The sequence below is a fragment of the Bubalus bubalis genome, chromosome 7 (assembly GCF_019923935.1).
Source record: "Bubalus bubalis isolate 160015118507 breed Murrah chromosome 7, NDDB_SH_1, whole genome shotgun sequence".
NCBI classification, from domain to species: Eukaryota; Metazoa; Chordata; class Mammalia; order Artiodactyla; family Bovidae; genus Bubalus; species Bubalus bubalis.
Genome location: NC_059163.1, coordinates 100,229,766 through 100,249,686, shown reverse-complemented (window position 1 = coordinate 100,249,686; position 19,921 = coordinate 100,229,766). Strand labels below are relative to the sequence as shown.

The 19,921-nt window shown below is 37.0% G+C and overlaps 1 protein-coding gene across 1 annotated transcript in view; it reads left to right on the top strand.

Moving 5' to 3' along the window:
- Positions 1-10,638: 10,638 nt before the first annotated feature.
- The window catches only part of LOC102410404 (microsomal triglyceride transfer protein), a 52,261-nt gene continuing 42,978 nt past the window's right edge, over positions 10,639-19,921 (top strand). Inside the window, exons 1-3 of the mRNA XM_006059208.4 lie at positions 10,639-10,794; positions 17,374-17,561; positions 18,929-19,072. Coding sequence (XP_006059270.3) covers positions 10,734-10,794; positions 17,374-17,561; positions 18,929-19,072 — 393 coding nt within the window. The 5' untranslated portion in view covers positions 10,639-10,733. The remainder of the gene's footprint in view (positions 10,795-17,373; positions 17,562-18,928; positions 19,073-19,921) is intronic.

The window sequence follows — 19,921 nt, the reverse complement described above, 5'->3', positions numbered from 1 at the left end:
TTTCTGTGAATAGGAAATTAAATTCCAGATTTGACTTTTCTGAAAGAATTAAAATTTCTGTAGATTTAGTTACAAAACTGAAATCACTCTTGCTTTAAACCGTCGAATTTTACTTGAAAAACTGTCACTGCAACATGGTTGTAGGGCACTCTTTGTTTCCTCATTATGTCAAGTCCAAAAGATCTTTTAACTAAGAATTGGCAAGGAAGTCTGGATCCATTTCTGATCTGTTAGTAGGGCATCTTTTTTCAGCTACCTCCATATCAGGCCAAAGAGTAGCTGAGGGAGGATTAGTAATTGGATATTTAGCCCTTCACATGTAGGTCATTAAGCTCAGGCTGGCATAGTGATGTGCCAGAACTTTCAACAGCTGTTCAGTTGCCCCTCAGGGATCTGTTTTATGAATAATTATATATATTTTCAGAGCTAATACCTGATACCCTTATTAAAACAAAAATTTTAAGTTACTTAAAAAACCCTCATATGTTTTCTTTTGACATAGCCCTTAACTTTATAGTCATAGGATGTGAAATTTAAAATGATTCTAGTATCATCCAAAGCAAGCACTAGCAAAAAATGGACAATTTAACCAAAGATATAGAAAGCATATAGAAAATACAGGAAGGCAAAAACCATAATATGAAACAGTATTATTTTCATTAATTTGTAAAACTCATTTATTTATTTATTTGACATACTTATTGAGTCCCATGTTTTTCTGTCTTAGTATTGTTGATACAAAGATAACTAAATCGTGATCTTTGTTCTTGAGGAATCCTTAGTCTAGTGGGAGAGCTGGTGTTAAATATCATACAGTATAATGTACTTGAGATGCCTGTACATGGAAAGGAGCAACTAAATGTTCCTGGAGGTGAGTGACATAGTTTCAGAAATTGAATAATTTGTTCTATCTTGGAAAGTAAATAGAAGTTCTCCAGATATCAAGATGGAAAAAGTATTTTAAATATTGGGCACAGTGAAAACAAAGGCATATCATAGATTGGTACATGACTGATAAGCAGTGGGTAGGATGAGAAAGGAGGAAAGACTGACCCTAAGGGTTTTTCTAATATAGACAACTGTGTTAGCCCCTCAGTCATGTCTGACTCTTTGTGACCGCAGGGACTGCAGCCTGCCAGGATCCTCTGCCCTTGGGATTTTCCAGGAAAGAATACTGGTGGGTTGCCATTTCCTTTTCCAGGGGATCTTCCCAATGCAGGGATTGAACCTGGGTCTCCTGCATTGCGGGCAGATTCTTTACCATCTGAGTTCTAATTTGGACAACTGTAGGAATGTAATTCTGTTAACTGGATCATTTGGCAAATAGTAGAAGAAAATTAGGTTTTTAAAAAATTAGTTTGGTTTTGAATATATGGGTTCTGGGGAGTCTGCAGAACATCTAAGTAGAAACAGATCTAGAAATTATCAGCACGTATTTGGTATTTTAAGCCAACATCAGAGGTTGAAATCAGAGATGCTAGACCATAGGTTACAAACCTATAATGTCTATTATGACTAGAAGGTAAATGGCACAAGCTATCTAGAAGAAAAGTGCCACAAACCTGAAAGCATAGTCTCTGTTTAATCAGGGAACAAGTTCCAAGTAGTGGGCCTAATGCCATCAGAGCTATTTTTTAAGAGCAGCCAGAGGTCTGGTTTTCTATATGAAATCTGATTTTTAAGTGTTGGTAACTTATTTTGTTTGTTTTTAAGTACTAAGCAAAGCATGTCTTGGACCACATTTAGACAGCAGCCAGTTTGTTAAATTGGGCTATAGATCACAGGTCCCCAACCCTCAGGGCCATGGACCGGTTAGGAACCAGGCTGCACGGCAGGAGGTGAAGGGTGGTAGCAAGCAAAGCTTCATGTACGGCGCCCAGTGGCTCACATTATCACCTGAACCAATTCCCCCTCGGTCCCCCTCCCATCACCACCATCCATGGAAAAATGGTCTTCCACAAAACTGGTCTTTGGTGCCAAATAGGTTAGAGACTGCTGCTATAGATTGTAGAGAAGAGAGCTACAGGTAAAATCAGAATGCTAGGACACAAATATGGTAATAAATAAAGTGATGAGCTCCTCCAAGATGCTTGGCCTGAAAACATAGAGCAGTCATCACAAATCATTTTAAGCCTAGTTCTGATGTTTTATACGTATGACAGTACTCTTCAGCAGGTTGGGGAGGTATGGGAATAGAGTTACACTTGTAGGTATATTAATTTGAGGCTAAGCAAAAAAAAAAAAAAAAAAAAAAGGCCTATTTTAGATGACATGAAAGGTATCTAAAAGGCAGAATCAACCTATCATCTGTAATCATTTCAACTTGCATTTGGATTGCCTTCAAAAATATAGAAAAAGCTTATAAAAATGTTTTTAAAAACACTGTATCCCCCACCATCCTGAGTAATATGTGAATATTGAAGACTCTAGGAAGATGACTGGAGACAGTGTGGTCTGAATCTCCTCATAAAACAGATAGAGCATCTAGGATAGCAAAACGACAGTAATTACAAGAACAAATCATGGCTACAACAAGAAAGAATCCTTTTAAAGTTCAAAATGTGAACAGGTGGGAGCAAACCTCCAACTTAATATCAGAATCTGCGTAAGAGAAAATAGTGGGAAGACAACAGAGTAGCCAAAGGCCATGAGAACCTCTGACTGCCAACAGGTATTCACTGACAAGCAAGGGAGATCAATATGAAATTAGCAGCAGAACTGACAGACTCTAATTTCAGAGTGAATACAGACGGATGAGCAGGAAGGTCTGAAGGTGCTCATGGGGTGTGGGGGGGGTCTATGAATTCTCAAAACTTAATAAACCTGAGCTCCCTTCTTGGAAAACAGCCCAACACTAAGGGGAAACTTCTGGGAGTAGAATTCCAAATTAGACAGATTAGAGACAATAGAAGCAGAGAAAAGGTCCAGATGACAGTGGGAGAAGAGAAGACAGAGCTAAGAATGACCAGGATATAAAAGTGTAATTTTATGAAAACATCAGAAAAGGAAGCTCTGGAAGCTAGAAAATCTATTCTACACAGACCTGTCTCTTAAAAGTATAGAATAGCTTATTTAAACTAAAAAAATGTGCCATGAAAAGAATTATAATTGAATTCTATATAAAGCTATTATAATAAAAATATGAAACAGCAAAAAAGATGAAAACTGTAACCCAATATTTCAAAACAAGGGAAATTTTTTAAATGCTAGAAGATAGAACAACATAAACCAGAAAAACTCAGAAATAATGTGATTGGAGAAAAGATTTGAAGAGGAGTAACAGAACTCAGAAAATGTGAAATATAAAAAGTACATAACATACTGAAAGTGTGAGCAAATATAAGAAGAAAAGGAAATAGAAGTAAAACTGTTCTCAGGTAACATGACTGTCTATGAAAAACATCCCAAAAAACCAAAAACTACTCATGGAATTAATAATTGATTATAGCAAGGTCACAAATGACGAGGTTAATTTAGGAAAGTTCCTGTCTACCATTGATGAACAGTTGGAACTTAAAATTCAAGGAAACATTAGCACCGAAAACCAAGGTATGCATCTAACAAAATATACAGGATCTATATGAGTGAAACTACAAAACTCTGATGAAAGAAAGATCTAAATAAATACAAGATTCTGAGTACATGGATTAAAAGACAATATTTTAGGGACAAGCTCAGGTCTTGCTTTCCCATACCACTTTTCAATAAAAGGGACCAGAGCTCCTTGGAGAAAGGGCTGACTCTAGGATTGAGGTAAAAATATACAAGATGAACCTGGAGCATTTTGTAGGACCAGAAATGAAGGAAATGCTTGAACACACACACACATACAAAGATGGGATATGTCAAAGGAACATAGGAGCCAACTGAATGAGCTCCCAATGGCTAAAGCTGGAACAATTGCAGAAATAAATTTAAAAGTCATATTGGATTATAACCCCAAATATAAAATAAATAGTTGTTCTTATGCTGCTATAAATCATAAATAAATATGGAAGAAGAGATCAATCCCTCATGCAGAGAAACTCCAAATAATTTATATAGATGCTCCATCCTCAAAGAGGAGGAATATAACTCCTTAATCTTTAGGTATGAGCTGCCCATAGCACTTCCTTCCAGAGAGTACAGTATGGAAGAGAAGGTTTAAAAAAGGTAACTTTACAGTGGAGAAGTCTGACAACATTTGTCAGCCAGGTGATCAAGGTCAACATCAACAGTGATAAATCATACCTTTGATATAGTGTGATGAAAATGGCACCTCTATGGTCTTCCTCCAAACCTACAAGGCCACTCGTCGTAAGAAAAAATATTCCATAAAACTAATAAAGGAGTATTTTATAAAACACCTGGCCTGATCCTACAAAACTTGTCAAAGCTGTCAATGCCATCAAAAATGGGGAAAATCATTATATGTGTAATCTAAAAAAGGAAGGGGGCAAAGGAACTTACCTATAAAATAGAAAGAAAATTACAGATATAGAAACCAAACGTATGGTTACTGGGGGGGGAGGGGGACAGGGATAAATGAGGATTGGGATTGACATACACACTACTGTATATAAAATAGGTAACTAACAAGGACCAGCTGTGTAGCACAGGGAACTCAACTCAGTACTCTGTAATGGTCTATTTGGGAAGAGAATCTGAAAAAGAGTATATATGTGTAACAGACTCACTTTGCTATGCACTGGAAACTAACACAACATTGTAAATACTATAGTCCCAGAATTTTTTTTTAACTGAAGAAAATTAGAGAAACTCATAGCTAAGAAACGCCTAAAGGTACATGACAACTAATTTTAATGTAACCTGGATAGAATCTTGAAATAGAAAAAAGCATTCAGATCAGATCAGAGCAGTCGCTCAGTCGTGTCCGACTCTTTGCAACCCCATGAATCGCAGCACGCCAGGCCTCCCTGTCCATCACCAACTCCCGGAGCTCACGCAGACTCACGTCCATCGAGTCAGTGATGCCATCCAGCCATCTCATCCTCTGTCGTCCCCTTCTCCTCCTGCCCCCAATCCCTCCCAGCATCAGAGTCTTTTCCAATGAGTCAACTCTTCGAATGAGGTGGCCAAAGTACTGGAGTTTCAGCTTTAGCATCATTCCTTCCAAAGAAATCCCAAAGCTGATCTTCTTCAGAATGGACTGGTTGGATCTCCTTGCAGTCCAAGGGACTCTCAAGAGTCTTCTCCAACACCACAGTTCAAAAGCATCAATTCTTCGGTGCTCAGCCTTCTTCACAGTTCAACTCTCACATCCATACATGACCACAGGAAAATCCATAGCCTTGACTAGACGAACCTTTAGCATTAGATTAAAACTAAGGAAATCTGAATAGAGTATGGGTTTTAGTTACTATGTCAATTATTAATAAATATACCACATTAGTGTAAGATATTAATAATGACAACTGGGTACAGTGTATATGGGAAATCTCTGGAATGTCTTAGTAAATAAAATGATTCTGATCAAAATTTAAGCTTTGTTTTCTTTACAATAGTTCATTGAAAGAAAGCCATCAGTTTTCTTCCTAAATGCTAGAAATTTGGTTTGTGCCACCAAAAATAAAGTTAGGCTCCTCTTAGGGTGAGTATTATTGACCCACAAGGAGTTTTTGGTTGTTGTCAAATACATGTGTGTGGAGGTGTGGGAGGTAAAGGTAAAGTTTGTTTAATAACTCCATTATGCAAAAATGATTATCCTTTTTTGCAAGTCTTGGATTCCATATATTTCAAACCTGTATCATTTATTCTTTTTAAGGAAAAGCATTTTCCTCGGTGCACTTTTTCTTTTATTAAAGAGAATTCTTAAACAATACCTTTAAAAATAGTATATGTATTCTCATATAATTTTTGCTTAGTATAAAAGAGAGCATCACTTTATGAGAATACAGTCCCTAAATTAGGACTGGAATTGACATATACACATTACTATATATAAAATAGTTAGCTAATAAGGACCTACTGTATAGAACAGAGAATTCTACTCAATAATCTGTAAAGGTCTATGGGAGAAAGATCTAAAAAAGGGTCAGTCAGTTCAGTTCAGTCACCCAGTCGTGTCCGACTCTTTGCAACCCCATGAATCGCAGCACGCCAGGCCTCCCTGTCCATCACCAACTCCCGGAGCTCACGCAGACTCACGTCCATCGAGTCAGTGATGCCATCCAGCCATCTCATCCTCTGTCATCCCCTTCTCCTCCTGCCCCCAATCCCTCCCAGCATCAGAGTCTTTTCCAATGAGTCAACTCTTCGAATGAGGTGGCCAAAGTACTGGAGTTTCAGCTTTAGCATCATTCCTTCCAAAGAAATCCCAGGGCTGATCTCCGTTAGAATGGACTGTTTGGATCTCCTTGCAGTCCAAGGGACTCTCAAGAGTCTTCTCCAACACCACAGTTCAAAAGCATCAATTCTTTGGCACTCAGCCTTCTTCACAGTCCAACTCTCACATCCATGCATGACCACAGGAAAAACCATAGCCTTGACTAGACGAACCTTTGTTGGCAAAGTAATGTCTCTGCTTTTGAATATGCTATCTAGGTTGATCATAACTTTCCTTCCAAGGAGTAAGTGTCTTTTAATTTCATGGCTGCAGTCACCATCTGCAGTGATTTTGGAGCCCAGAAAAATAAAGTCTGACACTGTTTCCACTGTTTCCCCATCTATTTCCCATGAAGTGATGGGACCAGATGCCATGATCTTCGTTTTCTGAACATTGAGCTTTAAGCCAACTTTTTCACTCTCCACTTTCACTTTCATCAAGAGGCTTTTGAGTTCCTCTTCACTTTCTGCCATAAGGGTGGTGTCATCTGCATATCTGAGGTTATTGATATTTCTCCCAGCAATCTTGATTCCAGCTTGTGCTTCTTCCAGCCCAGCGTTTCTCATGATGTACTCTGCATATAAGTTAAATAAGCAGGGTGACAGTAGATATGTGTATATGTGTAACTGATTAACACAACATTGTAAATCAACTCTGCTCCAATAAAAATTAAAAAACAGACAAATTGAGAAAGTATTAACTGACAAAAGGCAAAGACAAAAACTACAGTCCTCTCAGTATCTGTGTGGGATTGGTTCCAGGATCCCCACAGTCAGCAAACTCTGTAGATGTTCATGTCCCTTACAGTTGTCCCTCCTGGGTATCCCCTGGTTCCTCATCTGCTGATGCAAAGGGTGGACTGTATTCCTCACCTACCAAAAATATTTTTTGCAGGATTCCTTGAGAATGCTAATTCTGTCATTGAATTGAAAATACTAGTAGAATTTATTATGACCACTTAGGGATAACTTGAAGAGTCCCTCTAAAAAATTTTTTTCATTAGTGTCTTGCTTCTTTCTAGGACAGAGTAAAGTGTTCTGACGTCATAGCACCTTTCTTCCCTCCATAGATAGCTATCATACATTTTGACTTAACTATATCTAGAAGGGTCGGAGAAGGCAATGGCACCCCACTCCAGTACTCTTGCCTGGAAAATCCCATGGATGGAGGAGCCTGGTGGGCTGCAGTCCATGGGATCGCTAAGAGTCGGACACGACTGAGCAACTTCACTTTCACTTTTCACCTTCATGCATTGGAGAAAGAAATGGCAACCCACTGCAGTGTTCTTGCCTGGAGAATCCCAGGGACGGGGAAGCCTGGTGGGCTGCCGTCTATGGGATCGCACAGAGTCGACTGAAGCGACTTAGCAGCAGCATATCTAGAAGGGTAATACATTTCCTGTCAGCCTTTAGTGGGGTAAAGTTCATTCATCTTCTAATCTAGGAAATGAGTTAACTCCTAGCAACCTGTGATACTTATTAGAAACACAACTGTACTTTGGAATTAGTTAGCCGTCTTTATTTCATAGTCTCTTATTATCACTGCCAAATAGAATAGCAGATATTCCATTCTGCCATGTACTTACCAATGGATTTCATTGAATAGCATTGTTTTAAATTACTTGATTGTGACCTGACTAGCACAGATCAGTTTTTTCCCTGGGACAATCTGTTCAGCCTGGAACATCTAACCACAGCAATTAAGCTACCTGTTAACCTCCACACAAAAGTGTGATGGACTTATTAAAAGACAGTCTGAATTGATAATTCTATGTCATACCTAATAAATCAATTTTCTACCTCCTATCTCTAATATTGTTTAAGTAAAGGAGAAATTGGATTTAGGTTTAAATGTTTGTTTTTCTATGATCCTTAAATCATTTTACTAAATTAATCTGAATGTCATTTTGCTAACATGTGAAATAATGGTTATTCGGCTATACTACAAAACGTTCAATGCTTGGCATAGTGTGTTAACCTAGTAATTGTACCATAGATGGCAAGCTCTTATTTTTGTATCTTGCTGTGCTTCTGCATTGCTTCACATGCTGTGTAAATAGCTGATTTACACATGATAAGATTTGGAGGGATCTCCCACATTATTATAAAATGTCACTTTGCTTGGTCAACAGACTAACCAAGGAGAATGCCTCTCCTTTGGTACAAAGAATTCACTGGATATGAAAAGGCTTTGGCAATCTTATTTCATCTCTGAAACTATCTTAAGAAGTCTTTCCAATATCTTTGTAAAAAGTTAAGGATGATGGTTTTTATTACCAATAGAAGTAGCCTTATTTGAACATCCTATATTTAAATGACTACTTAATACAGTGACTCATAGGTGCTTTCTAGTGGAAAGCAAGTGCTCAAATGAAACAGATTTTGTTAGGCAATAGTGATATGTTTTTAATTGGTTAGACTCTGGTAAACACCTGATGACGAATAGTACTTTAACCGAATAGACACGTATCATGCACCACATAGTCGAACCACAAGCATGTAGCTGTAAACCTCAAATGAAAACAAAAGGCAGTTCTCATAAAATTTAAAATAGTCCTTAATCTAAACAAAAAGATGTGTAACATTTAAATGACTATAGTGGCTTCATATCACTATATATGCAATGCAGAAATTGTGGGACTACATTGAAATCTATTCAAATGTAAAGCAATAAAGCACTTTCACGTTATCTTGTATTTATAATACCTACCATTCATAAAAACTTATATTTCTTCAACAGTTATTTTTCTAAGGGGACAACTTATTATTTTCTATTTACCCCAGGACAACTTATTAGTTATAACTTTAAAGTGAAAGTAATAATCAAATATTTTATTTTTGTATAGGTACTTTAGCTATGATTTATATATAAAACATGATAGCAAATGAAGTTTTTATCTCAATAGAGGATAAAGACAAACAATTTTCACATTTCAGTTCTTTATAAAAAATATACATATTTCAAAAGGAAGTATGCTTAACTTTGGGATTTTATATTTTAGATTTCATCTTGTGGCCCTATCAAGTTGACTATCTTTTACCTGTGTTGTCTAGAAGATTTAAGCTTAAGGTTAGGGTTCTAGAAAAGGGTTTGGAGAGAGATGAGGTTAGATTTAAGAACTCGTTATGCTTAAACCTGGCCATAGTGCTGCTGTTTATGCTAGGTCATGTCTGATTCTGTGACCCCATAGAGTATAGCCCATCAGGCTCCTCTGTCCATGAAATTTCCCAGGCAAGAATACTGGAATGGGTTGCCATTTCCTTCTCCAGGGGATCTTTCTGACCCAGGTCTCTGACTTGGCCAAGAGGTGAATTCTTTACCATTGAGCCAGCAGGGAAGCCCCAAACATGGCCATAAGTATTTTCAATTTTATTTGAAAAATCCCTTTACCAACACATTATTCCTTCCTTTGCCAAAGCATCCCCACATGGTTTCCAAATCACCTCATTTTAGTAGGTTTTATTCATAGCAAGTTTCTCTTGCTGAAGTTTACAAGAGCAGAGCTGGTTTAGTTAGTGTGGTCTTAGCCATTCTAGGGTACTCACTTTAATTCTAGAGAAGTGTCCTAATTAATTTTCTGTTGCAGAAGTAGTAAGGACTGGAATCCCCTTTCTGAATTTCTGCCTAGAACTGGAATTCAGAAAGCACAGGGAACTCCAGCCAGCCAGTCTGAGGATCCAGACAATTGTTTATTGTCATAGCTATAGCTAGAGGGCTACTATGATAAACTCAGTTGCCCGCTAGTGTGTTAATGGTCAACAATGCTGATTCACACGTAAGAAGAATCATCTAGTTTTAAGAAATGAATGTTGAATCTATTCTAACATTATTTTGAAGTGATTGGTGGTGGTACAAGTTAAAATTTTAAAATTCAAATTCTAAAAGTTAGAGTGATTTTTTAATAATAGCATACCCATGGTATAAAAAATTTCAGATGACCATACAAGAGAATAAAATTCCATCAAGTTTACCTGAGTTCGCAAATCCTCACCACCCTCCCACATCAAATGGTAAATGTGAAGACAGGCATTTAATGATATAGGCATGTTGATGATTATGTGCTGAGCCCTAGTTTTCCTTGATTGCCCCTCTGTACTTCTGAATTTACAGGATGGCAACTGGTTTAGTTTAGCTCTCAAAAGTGAAAATTTTCTTGATTTTTCTTATTGAGTAAAAAAGTAAAAGAGTGAGAGTCTGAAAACTATAGCCCACCTAAGTTTAATCATTAATAGTGAGCCCTTCTGTGAACTTAGGTCCTGATTTTGGAATTTGGAATCTGACCTTTCTCCCAAAGATAAACATTGTTGCAGGTTCTGAGAAGGGTCACTCCCTTGCTGCCATTGAAAGAGTCCACTTCTCAGTGACTTCTAGCTGGGAACTGAATGCATTAAAGGGTAGCTGAATCAATATGATTCTTCTCGCTGTGCTTTTTCTCTGCTTCATTTCCTCATATTCAGCTTCTGTTAAAGGTAAGTTTGTGTTGCCTTCTGCTGAACTTTAATTTTAATCGTTGAGGGGGAAAAGTGTGTGTATGTGTAATGAAAGAATTCTTAACTAAGTGATCCTCAAACCCATGTAACTTTAGAATGCTGGTGAAGGCATGACTGGGTTGGAATGAAAATTAAATTCGAATTCCTACATACATTAAGCAAACAGAGGTTCCTTTTAGTTTCAGTCCTTCAGACTAGCATGCTTCTTGCTTCATTCTCTCATTCATGGTTTATTTTTAAAGGGGAGAAAAAAGATGCCAACTATTGTTATCTGCTGCTGCTGGTCACTCAATGAATGCAGCTCCTTCATTTGAATTGTAAAAGTAGATTTAAAAAAACCAGTTCTTAAATTTCCTTCTAGTTGCCTAGCAATGTGACATCAAAAAGAATTAGACTCAATGAAAAAGGCATTTAACTTACCAAAGGATTATGAATGAAATGGTAAAGCCTGTATTTAATTCTATAATCATTCAAAAAAGATAAGATTATCATAGTTGGTGGATTATAGAAAATAAAACTACATGACATAGATTTGAGAGATAACATTTATCTTTGGAAAAATAGTGTTGCTCATTATAGTTTCTATTTTAAGATAATATCTATTTAAAAACATACAAATTGCTAACTTTCAGAGCAAACAAACTTTTGAGTAATGATTTCAAAAAGCTGTATGAAATATATTAATATGTAATCTTGTTTTAAATCAGCTAATTTATGCATGCCTTGAATTTCTAAATATTGGGCCTGTAAAATGATCGCTTTTTTGAATCTCTTAAGAGGACTCTCCATCAAAGTCAGTTGCCCTATTACAAAACAGCATGATAGTGTCCAGTTTTAATAACTGTGTATGCTAAGCAACTGGTATAAAACAATTCACTTGTAAGCTTCTAAAATCCTCTTGAGATAACTGTGGCTTTTTTTTAATAAAGTAAAGTTTGTCTCAAAATTTTTTGCATGGAAAATTTCCACATGAGGAAAAGAGACAATTTTTGCTATTGGAACAATAAATTTGGGGGGGGACTAAATTATTTCACCTAAGCAAATTACACTTCAGATTCTTTAAAGATTATACATATATTTATATGCATTATATATGTATATATATTACTATTTTCTAAAATGTTTGGTAAAGATATGGCCCTTACTTGGATGAAAGAAAATTTTAATGAGAAAAAAATAAAGGTTTGTAAATTATATCTGACAGAGAATTGTGAAACAGCTTGTATTTTATCTGTCAAATACTGCTAAATATTCATAATATGACCAATTTATGCACCATGAGATCAAACCTAATACCATGATTATTTTGAGAAAAATGATTGAGCTATTGTGGGCTTCTCTCTTTTCCCTTACCTACATAGAATATTGGATAACTTGATGTTTTCAAATACATGCATTTGTAAAGATTTAAATACACACATATACACATACAGAAATGACATACAGGAAAATATGACTGAGAACATAATAGATAGCTATAGTTTGTTGTAAGTTCAGTGACAAATCCAGAATTTTAGAAACTGAAGCATATACAATTTAGGCTCCATTTTTGAGAAAAAAGTAATCCACATTTTCACAAAAAATATTTTACTTTTGCAAATATTACTGAAAAAAAGATTGACATGTAGGCATAACACTAGGGTCCCCTTCTAAGATCTTGGAAAAGGCCTGGGCAAGTGGGGGCTTCAAAGCTTAAGTGTTATTAGTGTTGTGATACAAGCTGCTTGTGCCAAATATCGTGAATAAAAAATATAGGACTTGGCAACTTTCTCTTACCCAGATGGTGTAACTTCTTATATTATGGTGCTTTGTTCACTCAGTTGGGTCCGATTCTTTGCAACCCCATAGACTGTAGCCCACCAGGCACCTCTGTCCATGGGATTTCCCAGGCAAGGATACTGGAGTGGGGTGCCATTACCTTTTCCAGGGGATCTTCCCAACCTAGGAATTGGACTCTAGTCTCTTGTGTCTCCTGCACTGGCAGGTGGATTTTTTACCACTAGCGCCACCTGGGAAGCCGTGTATTACAGTATCATGGTTTAATCATAGATTCCTTGTCCTTTGAAATGATTGATATTTAATAAGCGAACTAGTTGTGAAGAGTTTACTTTAAAATCAGGCCATTATAAATTTGGGATGTTATGCATCACTTCAAAACTCATCTCAAAGTTAATTATCGATGTAATTATTTAGCAAATCTCCAGATCTGGGTGGATGTTGAGAGCAGATTGGACTGTAAAGAGAATGAAGAAGGAGTTAGTATAGAGAAGAGATATGCTGACTCAACATTTGGGAGACTCATGTTTCCTCTACTTTTTCTAAATCATATTTTGTAATGGTGGGTCTATTTTCACTACCTTCTTTGGGTTTTCTTCATAATGCTTTTCCTTTCAATAATCCACCCATATGTACACTTTCTACTTAATCTTGTTACCTCTAAACCTGAACTGTTCCTTCACACGAGTCTTTATTTCCTGGCCTGACTATACTTTTCAGTCCATTCACAACAACCATCTTCCATTTTTTCCCTCCCTTATCCTTCATACTACTCTTTTCTTTCCAGCCTTCTGCGTTTCTGTTGGATTCCTGCTGCTGCTGCTGCTAGGTCGCTTCAGTCGTGTCCGACTCTGTGCAACCTCATACATGGCAGCCCACCAGGCTCCCCCGTCCCTAGGATTCTCCAGGCAAGAACACTGGAGTGGCTTGCCATTTCCTTCTCCAATGCAGGAAAGTGAAAAGTGAAAGGGAAGTCGCTCAGTCGTGTCCGACTCTTAGCGACCCCATGGACTGCAGCCCACCAGGCTCCTCTGTCCATGGGATTTTCCAGGCAAGAGTACTGGAGTGGGGTGCCATGGCCTTCTCCAAAGTCCCCTTATCTTTCATCCTTATCATCAATGCAGGTCTCTTCAAGCCTCACCTTTACTAGCTTATTTCTATTTTGTCTTTTTGCTTAAGTCAATTAACTATTATATTGATCTGAATTTAATAAAAGAATACTTTAAGATATTTTTTTTAAAAGTTCAAAATTAAAAGCTTTTTTCCTTTTGTGGTAGTAAAAAAAAATCTCTCAAAGGAACACATTGAAAAGGTACAGACTCCTTTGGGGGCTAAAAATTGATTTGCTCATTTAATCTATCATCAAGTCCTGTTGCCCTTCTGCATACTCTACAGAGCAACACCCGAAGACAGAAATTTAGTCAAGATATATAAATGGAACATGCCCCCACTTGCCAGTATTGCTGGATCTCTTAGTAACATAAACAGAGAAATACTTATCAAAGAGGAAAGGACAGCGGGGACAACACTTCAGCACCATCCACTTATTTAAAGGATGTATCTTTAAATCCTTTTTAGGATGTATCTCCTATTGAAAGAGGTAGGAAAAGTTGTAGAACAAAGCCATTCTTTCCTCACTTTATCACTTCCAAGTCATCGTCAGGAACTGAAATATATTGTCCCTTTTCACATTCTTTGGACCAGTCAAGTAAAAACAAACAAACAAACAAAAAACTCAACATGATAGTTTGGAAGGCTTTGGCATTAAAGAGAAACTTTTCATAGTTATTTTAATCAGAAGCCACTTCAGGTTGTCCACAAAACTTGAATTTTAGTATATTCCTACATCAAATTCCGCATTGTATCTGCTACGTTGAGTTAAACGTGGAGTCAGCTTTTCTTAACTGCCGTATACTGCTTACCTATCAGAATTGCTGTAAGGGTTAGATAAGCCAACAAGTATTTCCTTTTTGCCCTTTGTGGAGTTTGATAGGTGTCATAAAAAAGAAGGCCTCTGACCAAAATATCTTCCTAGTCAGAAAGCCGGTGTTTGAACCTGCTGCAGTATCCCCAGTCTAGGGAGGCTGGAGAGACTCACAGACTTTGTTTCCTTCAAGGTTTTTCCTGCCTTTGGCTGCCTTCCTTATCTCATACCTGAGGTTCTGCCTGACTTGGTGTTTGGACACAGCCTGTTTTCATGTACGCATTTAGGTACCCACTCTATTACTTCCTTCTAGCTTTTCTGTTAAAATCCTCATCCCCTTTCATTGAAGTTTTGTCAGATGATGTAACTTCACCACCCAAAACTTTTCAATAGTTTTTCATCTCAGTCCAATTCTAAGTCTATGCAAATACCTTCCCCCCTCACCCACCATCTCCCAGCCACTCATGGGTGCCTATTTGACCTCATCTTTTTCAGCTTTGTCTTTTACCCAATCCCAGAGTCTTTGGCCTCTCTGTTGTTCCTCCATTACCCCTCTGGGAACTCTCCTCAGGGTCTTTGAACTTGTTCTCCCTTCTGTGGGGGGATGGAGTGGAGTGTGGGGGTGAGAAATGGGAGAAAGGAGGGGTGGGCAGTGCCCTCTCGGCAGATATCCAAGTGACTAGCCTAATGTCCTCACCCAGAATATTACCTTCTCAATAAAGATTTTCCCCTCAGCATCCCCATTTCCTTTCCTATTTCATTTTTCTTCATTAGCATTTCTAATATTCTTTATAATTTACTCATGTACTTTTCCAATGAGTCAACTCTTTGCATGAGGTGGCCAAAATACTGGAGTTTCAGCTTTAGCATCAGTCCTTCCAATGAATATTCAGGACTGATCTCCTTTAGAATGGACTGGTTGGATCTCCTTGCAGTCCAAGGGACTCTCAAGAGTCTTCTCCAACACCACAGTTCAAAAGCATCAATTCTTTGGCGCTCAGCTTTCTTCACAGTCCAACTCTCACATCCATATGTGACCACTGGAAAAACTATAGCCTTGACTAGACGGACCTTTGTTGGCAAAGTAATGTCTCTGCTTTTTAATATGCTATCTAGGTTGGTGGGGGATTGGGGGCAGGAGGGAAAGGGGACGACAGAGGATGAGATGGCTGGATGGCATCACCGACTCGATAGACATGGGTTTGGGTGAACTCCAGGAGTTGGTGATGGACAGGGAGGCCTGGCGTGCTGCAATTCACGGGGTTGCAAAGAGTCGGACATGACTGAGCAACTGAACTGAACTGAACTATGTACTTGCTTTTTTATTGCCCTTCCCCCCTCATTTAAATGTAAATGCCGCAAAAGTAGACATGTTGTCTCCTTGTTAACTGGCATAGCCCCAGAACCTAGGAAAGTGCTGACTACCCAGTAGGTGCTCATACATCCTTGTTGAATGAATGAATGAATTCCTAGCTCACTCCCCAGAAATGGAATAGGTCAACCTAAAGGTTTATATGTGTATAGTGTAGGTAAGAACATGGTCTCTGGATCCAGACAGGGTGTTAGAGGCTTCACCACTAATTTCTTGAGTGATCTTGGGTAAATTGTATAATCTCTGTATCTCTTGATTTCCTCATCTATAAAATCAGGCTAATAACAGTACCTACCCCATTAGATTTTTATGAGGATTAAATAAGTTAATATGTATGAAAGACTTAGAACAGATAGTAAGGAGATTTTCTTAGTTTTTGACTTTTTAAGTAATTTTACTTCCTTTCTCAGCTGCCTCACTTCTCTCCTACTCATCTCAGCCTCGTTTTCTGTCCCTCCCCCATATGCATAGTTCCTGTGGGGGGAAAAGAGACATGGTTGCTTGTTACAGTTAACTAGTCAATTCTGCCCCGTTAGCCCTGCGGAAAAATGCCTACTGAAATCTTTTTTTTACTCTCTCCTGAGAGCTATGAATAGAAGATTTATCAAAAGACTTTGTATGACCTCAGTTCATCTTTGGGAAAGACTGGATGCTACTCTTTTATGTTTTCTTTGGGTTAAGATATACTGTTTGGAAAGGGTATGAACTCCTCCATATATCTTTTTTTTTTTTTTTTTTTGTTATGATGCTGACTTGTATACTATTTGACATTAAATGTTAAGTTGTCCCTTCCAAATTAAAACTTGTGCTGGATTTTATGTAGGAAAACATCATTTTATTCAGCAACAACTAATTTAAATTTACATATGTGTTGCCTTGAAATGTACTTTAATACTGTAAGTTTGCTAATTTAATTAATAGGATAAATTACCTTGAAGGGATATTTTTTAAATGTTCAAAATATCCAATGTAAGGGACTACCATCTAACTGCTAAAATTTCTTTGGCTTTGACCTGTTGTATTTTAAATATGTTAATTGCAAATTATCAAGCAATTTCTGGCTGAACTTCTACTTGAAATCAAATTTTATTATTTGATTTAAAGAAAGCTGGGCAGGGAGAGGGGAAGAAATAATATACGTATAAGTTAAAGCAATACGATGATATTTATTTAAAAATATTCTATAGTTTAACCAAGGCAATATTTAGATAATCGGATTATTATTTAAAGATACAAACTAAGTTTTCTGAAATGGAAGCTTATTTCTTTGTTAGTTGTTGTTTTTGTTGTTGTTCAACCAATAATTTCAGCCGATGAAGAAGTAGAACCATGCTTCACTTAGCAAAGATTTACTCCCCTTAACAAATATAAGCTCCCACTGGGTACCACCGTGCTGGAGAAGGAATGTGTTGATGATAAGATAGCATCATGGCCTGCTGGGTGCCTTACAACTAAGACTTGACTTGTATCACTGTCTTTTTTACAGGTCACACAACTGGTCTCTCATTAAATAATGACCGACTGTACAAACTCACATACTCCACTGAAGTTTTTCTTGATCGGGGCAAAGGAAACCTCCAAGACAGTGTGGGCTACCGAATTTCATCCAATGTGGATGTTGCCTTACTGTGGAGGAGTCCTGATGGTGATGATAACCAACTGATCCAAATTACGGTGGGTATTTTCTACCAGAGAGATGCAAAGATTAGATGTTAGCAAAGTCTTTGAGAAGTGTACCATTCAATAGCACTTGTTTGTGCTGTTGGTCATATGTTCATTGAATATTATCCATCACTAAAATAAGTAGATATACAGTTTTGAAGTTTTTGCTAATCAAAAATTATCTGATCTTTCCAAATTATTGAAACAGGCAAATGAAGGTGTCTACTGCTAACTGAAGTATTATGTTCAGTTCTATATGTCATATTTTGTTGTTGTTCAGTAGCTCAGTTGTGTCTGACTGTGATCCCATGGACTGCAGCATGCCAGGCTGTTAATATGTCATGTTAATAGGTACAATAAACTGGAATCCATCTGAAATGTTCTGCATGTAAGGAGTGTAGAATCCATGTCATATAAAAAGCAATTGAGACCACTCTAAGTGAAGGAGGAGACAAATTGTGACTTTCTAGCTTTCCTGTGTTCCTTGATCTGACAGGTGGAATCACCAATGAGGGAGTAACTTATTCTGGTTTCTTCCTGAGGACAGAACCAGGTGCTTCCCTGAATGGCAGTGTTTGGTTAGTTATGATGCTTTAAATTTATGTATTGACAAAGAAGGTCAAATTAGATGGCCTTTGGGGCCTCTTCCAAATTTAATATATGATTCCACATTTGCTTTTCAAGGACCTAAAAGCAATAGATTTCTTTAGTAAAGTCAGTTCTCCTTCTACATGTCAGTGTGAAACAGGTACCAGGACCATGATTTTCCTCATTGTAACTGGTAAGTAGTTGGTAATATACTTTATAATGAGGTATCATTGCAATACATTCATCAAGTGATCTTTGCTTCTTTGGGTGTCTCTAATAGCTGTGTGTGTTTTCCAAGTTGGATCAAAACTTTATCATCCACCTCCCCATTTCTCAGTAGAACAGTATTCTGCAGAAAACATTCTGTAGCTCTTTGTTCAGTAATCAGATTGTTAATGCTTAATTTTGTATGTATAGATGAGGTACAATGGGGCAGGATACCTTTCAAACAAAAGTTACAGAAAGTGAAGAGAGTAGGCAGATAGCAACAGTTCAAAACAAATGAAGAGAGTGAAAACGACATTAAAGAGCCATATTCCAGCCACAATTACTATAAACCTGAAGTCGCAGGTTCCTTTAATGTCAGTATTTTTACCTAATTCAAAAATCTAAGTTTTGAATACCTTCTCCTTTCTTTTAAAGATGATGGCTAGGTACTGTGAATCATGTGTTGAATGACAGAAAAAATTATGGCCAACCCTGTTTATTGCTTTACCATTTTTTTTTCTAGGAAACTCTGATGGAAACAGGTATAGGAAGTTTTTCTAATAGGTTTCTTTCCGTGATTCCAGATGAAAGATGTAAACGTTGAAAATGTGAATCAACAGAGAGGAGAGAAGAGCATTTTCAAAGGAAAAAAGTTATCTCAAATCATAAGAAAGGAAAACTTGGAAGCAATGCAAAGACCTGTGCTCCTTCATCTAATTCATGGAAAGGTAAACAAGATTTTTGGAGTTCCACGTGTTTTTTTTCCCCCAACTTCATATTTTTCTTTCTTAGGTAGATATTAATATTATTTTAGGTGATCATGGTGTCACTACTTTTGTGAAAATGGAGTTTTTAAAAAACAACTAATAAATGAAAGTCACAAATTAAATGTTTCAGAAGTAAGTCAAGGCATTGGATTCACTTATATTACCTAGCCACTTATGTTCCCTATTTTTATGAAAAATCTTTATAGTAGAATCAAGTATTTGTTTATTGATGAGAGGCAGTATTAAAAGGTACTTTCCTTATTAAATTAGAGAGGATTAAAAAGCTACTGTAACACAATAGGTCATCATAGATGAATGAATAAATTCAGGAAAGTAGGCAAATTATAAGAATGAAATGATCTAAATTAGATAAGTGATATGCATTTGTCATGAGAGTATCAATAACTGGCTCAAGTACAAAACTGAAGCTTTTGAAGGGACATGGCATTTCTAAGATAGAGTTGATTAAAAAAAAACATTTAGAGATTATTTTAAAGTTATGACTTTGAAGAGCATTTTATATACTAAAGTGATGAATGAGCACTATATGTTGGAAATTTGCTCTGAAAATTCTGTAAATGTGATTACTTACAATTTGAGTCTCATCTCTTAAAATTGTCTTAGTATGTTTAGAATTGAAACACAATTGTGATCTGTGAATTTTCAGGCATTAAATATGGGTTTATGAAGAGTATAGATGTTATATTGACATGTTAAAACATACTATATTAGTAAAGATGAAAGCTTACTTTCAGGAATTAATGTAGAAAAACAGAAAGGGATCATTAAAACTTCAAATCTCTAAAATTT